Source organism: Lithobates pipiens, unplaced genomic scaffold, assembly GCF_037356315.1.
Source record: "Lithobates pipiens isolate NorthernLeopardFrog02 unplaced genomic scaffold, aLitPip1_a1.2 Scaffold_8, whole genome shotgun sequence".
NCBI lineage: Eukaryota > Metazoa > Chordata > Amphibia > Anura > Ranidae > Lithobates > Lithobates pipiens.
The window spans coordinates 679848050-679853643 of NW_027507903.1; the positions used below are offsets into that span (position 1 = coordinate 679848050).

Consider the following 5594-nt stretch of genomic DNA (forward strand, 5'->3'; position numbering starts at 1 on the left):
ACTATCTCCTACTCTGTCCACTTTCAGACGATCCCTGAAAACTCATCTCTTCAGAGAAGCCTACCCTACCCCCACCTAACAACTGTACATTTATTTTCTCCATCAGCCCATCCCCCACAGTTATTACCTTTTGTATCTCTTGACCCTCCCTTCTAGATTGTAAGCTCTAAAGGTGCAGGGCTCTCTGATTCCTCCTCTATTACACTCTAATTGTAATGTCTGCCTTCATAATGTCTGTCTTCATGTTGTAAAGCCCTGTATAAAATATAGGCTCTATATAAACCCTATATAATAATAATAATAATATTGATTTCATAAAGAATCTTTATTTCACAATAACATTTCATTTCCTAATTCCTCTCCCATCACCAGGACACATCTAGTGATTATAATACACCATCACATGACACATTATATTAGGATCCATTATAAAAGAGATCCCATAGAATTCTATTGGTGATCCATTCTATGGGGACACATTATATTGGGGACACATTCCAGTTCTAGTAATCATACATTATTATAGTGATATCATTATATTAGTGATAAATCCCATTATTTCTTTCATTAGTAAATCTTTTTTCCATCAATTTTCATCTCTTCCAATTTGTAGATCTATTATTAATTTATATTTCTTCACACAATAAAATAATCAATAGAATAAAGTCATTGTAAATGTATTAATAATAAGGAATGAGACTGTCTACACATTATAATCCTATAGATATAGTTAGATACATAGATAGATAGATAGACGGAGATTGATTTGTTCTTAAAGTGCCTGTACGCTTCTATCTGTACTTTCCACATTGGGTCCCTCGGCAGCCATTTCCCTACTATGACATCACAGCTCGGACACAGACAATAAGTCATATTACACTCTGTGCTCTCTCTCAGCTCCGGCACTCTATACAATTCTTCACCTTCCCATCTCACTATACACAGTGCTCATGTACTGGGAGGAGCCATTAGAACCAATTCCCCACCCCCTTCTATAGGTGACCCAAGAGCCGTACACACCCACTTATAATTTCCTTTAATGTTCCTCCATCAAAGTCCTCACTAAGTCCCCAGTTTCCTGGGTATTGAGGGATCATGTGACCTTCTCCCAGCATGCAGTGTTCAGGCCTGAGCAGCCAATCACAGGACTTACATACTGTCACATGATGGAGGGGTGACATCATCAATCCTATGTAAGCTCCAACATAACCCACCATGTATCTTACATGGGTGAGGACTCAGGGCTCTGACATGGATTGATGGGGGGCTATAAAAGGTGGTAGAAGTGGGCCGGGGGCTGTGACTGCCCTAAGTGAGCAAATGACAAGGAGACTTATTAATGTAATTTGGAACCCTAAAGTAGCGTGACACATAAAGGGTCCCTAAGTAATATGGGTAACGGCTTTCTTCTTTTCAGAACACTGACAGCACGAGGGGAAAAAAAGCTGTTGACTGACTCCTGCTTACTTCTGTGATCAGCTGCCATTGGCTGACATCTGATCACATGGTAAAGGGCTCGCTGTGATTCGCCCTTTACCCGATCTGTAATCAGTTGAATCCCAAGGGGGATGGGCAGTGTGAGAACGGGAGGATGTACATGGACGCCCTCCCGGCATTTTAAGACAGCGCTGTAGCCGTCTTTCGGCTATAGTGTGGGCACCAAGTGGTCAAATCTGCCCAGCAACAAATCCCCCCCCCCAAAAAAAAATGCATAAAAAACACAAAATGGAAATCACGGTATAAAAACCTGTGCAAAGCACATCAGAAAGGCTGAAAAGCCCCCTGCATAGGTGTGAATGGAGCCTTAGGCTGGGATGAGACTTGTGGGATGCGGGAACCAGTGCGATTCCTGTGCGGGTTCCCTCATCACACCTCAATCACCGGACGGTCACACTGACATCTGAGAACCGCTGCGGGGGGTCAATGGAAAGTTAATGACACCCCCAGATCACTTCGCAGATCGCAGTGCAAACGCTGAAATGGTGCAGGAATCGGATTGTATAGATGTGACACCCAATGTGATCCGATTCCAGTGAGGACCAAAAAAAAGGGTCCGGCACCATTCTGGTGTGAATGTGATTTCAGTCACACAGTTTGTACGGCTGAATTCACATCACACAGACATGACATCTGATCTGCACAGCAATGTGATCCCAGCCTTAGAGAGATTTCCTCTCACTTCCTGTCCTGGTGACACCAATACAAGGAGGGAGAGAAATCTGTACAGGGACACAGACATATAAACATCTGACAGGGGCTCTAATCCTTCCCCTTCCTTATTATACTAAACATATCATTCTTATTTCAGTCTGTGTTCATGTTGGAGAGTTCCCCTCATTTCCTGTCTAGATAAATGTTGTCACTGGGACAGGAAGTGAGGGGAAATCTCTATAATGGAGCCCCGGATAGAAGAAAAACACCTGACAGGGGATCTAATCCTGACCCACTCTGCTTAAAAACAGTCTGGGCTCTCTGATCAGATTTCTTCTTCCAGTAATAAATCTCTAGATGACGTCTTCATAGATTTCCTCTCAGATTGTTCCATTTATTTCCATCTCTTTGTAGTATAGATTGTATGGAGGGGGAAGGGGGAGGGGCAGAGAGGTGACCCCATCCTATCCCATCACAGTGACCCCACCCCCCCTCTATGTCTGATCATGGCTGCCCCTCCCCCATACAGAGGGACCACATGTGGGGGAAGGGTAAATAGCGGAGGGGGAGGGGCAGGGGGAGGAGATGGATGATGTCAAATATTGTGACAAAATACAGAAAGTATTATGTCAGATTGTTATGGGAGAGATAGATAGATGATAGATAGATAGATAGATAGATAGATAGATAGATAGATAGATAGATAGATAGATAGATAGATTTCTCACTGACCAATAGGAACATGTTATTGTTACTCCAATAATTGGACAGATATTCTACCCAATCACAGCGATCAGTAAGAAATGTCACATTTATTTATAGTAGAAAAACTTGCAGGAAGCCCCGCCCAGTGCTATATACTATTGGATGAATATTAAATGAATTCCCCTCCTTCTTCTGACATCACCAGACTGTGGGCGGAGTTCTCACATCTCCCGCCTCCCCCCACATATCTTTATACAACCTCTATATACACCTATCCCAGCATGGAGGGGCTCAGTGAAGGTGGTGGTGAAGGTGTGAAGGTGTCGGATCGGGTCACACAGATCATAAAAGGAGATCCGCCCGGCCTCATAATCCAGATATATCCTGACTCTGTTACTGGAGGGATTGGTGGGTAAGAGCATCATTTTACTGTCATGTATCACATAATACTTATTACCAGTCCTGTCCAATCCCCAGGACTTCTTATTCCATCCAATCAATGACTCCTCCCCTCTCCTCTCTATACTGGGGTAACACATCGCGACTCTCCAGCTCTCTGACCCCCCGACATCCACTTCCCAGTAATGTCTCCCTGAGGAGAAACTCCGACTGCTCAACACCTGAGAACAATCCTGGAATCTCTCTGGTGTTTCTGGGTGATTCTGGTCTATATATGACCTGGATACAGTTTTCCTGTCATCTGATATCTGTAGATTATTAACAGCTGTGTTTCCATCCAGTAATATGTCTGCAGCTCCCTGTATATAGAAGTATACATTTACCTCTGTTATTATATCAGATAAACCTGTGTGTAAGACCCCCGCCACATCCAGACCCCCTCCATCATGGAGGAGCTCCTCATGTCTCTCTCTGTCCTCATTATCTCCATCCTCAGTATCACACAAGTCACCTGTGTCTGATTCCTGTAAGACAGTCAGTGGATCCGTCACGTTACACAGCTCCTCAATGTGACGCAACTTCCTGGACAGCTCCTCCTTCTTTATTTCCAGATCCCGGATGGAGATGGAGATCCGCTCTGCCCTCCCGGAGATGTCCCTCAGGACTCTCTTCTCCAGGTCTTCCAGACGTCTCCTGAGATCTCTAAACAGGGCAGTGACTCTCTCGGTGTCACCAGCGGCTTCTTCTTCTACTTTCCTCCGGTGTTCCTGCAGACTCTGGACTCTTTCCTCCGTCTCCTCTCTCTTTGTCAGAAGTTGCTGCAGAACATTCCTCAGTGTCTCCTTCTTCTTCTCAGAAGCCTCACCCAGTGTCTCCACCTGGTGTCCCCGATGTTCTCCAGCCAAACTGCAGGACACACAGATACAGGTCTCATCCTCAGTGCAGTAATACTCCAGGATCTTCTTATGGACGGAGCATTTCCTGCTCTCCATGGACAAGGTGGGGTCACATAAGACGTGTTCTGGGGACTTTTTGTGGACTCTCAGGTGTTTATCACACAGAGAAACCTCACAGTGCAGACAGGATCTAACAGCAGGTACAGGAGAGTCCACACAGTGAGTACAGAAGACCCCGGACTCTTCCCGATCTTGATGAGTAGACAGGAAAGTCTCTGCTATGTTACGTAGTGTTATGTTCCTGGGCAATGCAGGCCGATCAGGAAACTCCTCCCTGCATTCAGGACAGGAATATCCTCCAGACCCCTCCTGTGTATCCAGCACACCATCAATACAGACCCGGCAGAAGTTGTGACCACATCTCAGGGTTACAGGATCCGTATAAATGTTCAGACAGACGGAACATTCCAACTCAGCTCTCAGATCACCAGACGCCATCGCTGACAGCAGAAGAGAAACGAGACTGAAAGTCTCTGACACCGGAGAGGAATGTGGATGGGGGAGGGGTGACGTCCTCCTACACAGGGTGAGGCTGGATGAATATTATAGGACACGGAGATCAGAGTACAGAAGGGAGGAGATTCGTTTTGCAGTAGTAATGAGAATTATACCTCCCAACATTAGAAGAGAGAAAGAGGGAAAGACGGATGTGGAGAAGACATGCGGAGCACTAAGTGCAATGACATGAAAAGTGGAGATGATTACATCATGATGAAAAGGAAATTGGTTATATAACCATCTGAAGATTTACCCCCCTTCATGGCCAGGCCATTTTTTGCGTTACGACACTGCGTTATTTCAACTGACAATTGGATCGTCATGTAACACTGCACATAAATTCAATATACAGAAATTTTCCTACAAAGCTTCTTCTGGTGATATTTGATCATCACTGCATTTTTAGCGCTATAAAATAAAAAAATAGTTTTTTTTTAAATGTTTTTTTATATATATATATTTTTGTTTTTGTTATAAAACATATCCAATAAAAACATTTTAAAAATCAAATTTCTTCATCAATTTAGTCTAATATGTATTCTGCTACATGTTTTTGGTAAAAAAAGATCCCAATAAGTGTGCAAAAAATGCTAAAGTGTCTACAAACTATGGGATAGATGAGGGGTAGACAACCCCCTGCATGGGTGCCGGTGTCCTGTTAATAATGCCTCTCATAGAGAAATGCATCCAACGCACTGCGCATGCGCAGCACATCATGTCACTTTAGCTGATAACCTGATCAGCTGGTGTGACGTATCAACTGAGCATGCTCAGTTCATCAGATGCATTTTCCGATGAGAGGCCAGCAACAGAGAGCGGCGAAGAGAGAGAATCTAAATGTAAGATTCTGCCTCACTCTCCGCGCATGCGTGCAACGTCGTAGGG

General features: G+C 44.2%; 1 protein-coding gene across 1 annotated transcript; it reads right to left on the reverse strand.

The window, feature by feature from the left end:
* Positions 1-310: 310 nt before the first annotated feature.
* Positions 311-4910, reverse strand: LOC143962063 (E3 ubiquitin/ISG15 ligase TRIM25-like). Its single transcript, XM_077471400.1, has one exon. The coding sequence runs from the start codon at positions 4647-4649 to the stop codon at positions 3078-3080; it is 1572 nt and encodes a 523-aa protein (XP_077327526.1). The 5' UTR covers positions 4650-4910; the 3' UTR covers positions 311-3077.
* Positions 4911-5594: the final 684 nt, after the last annotated feature.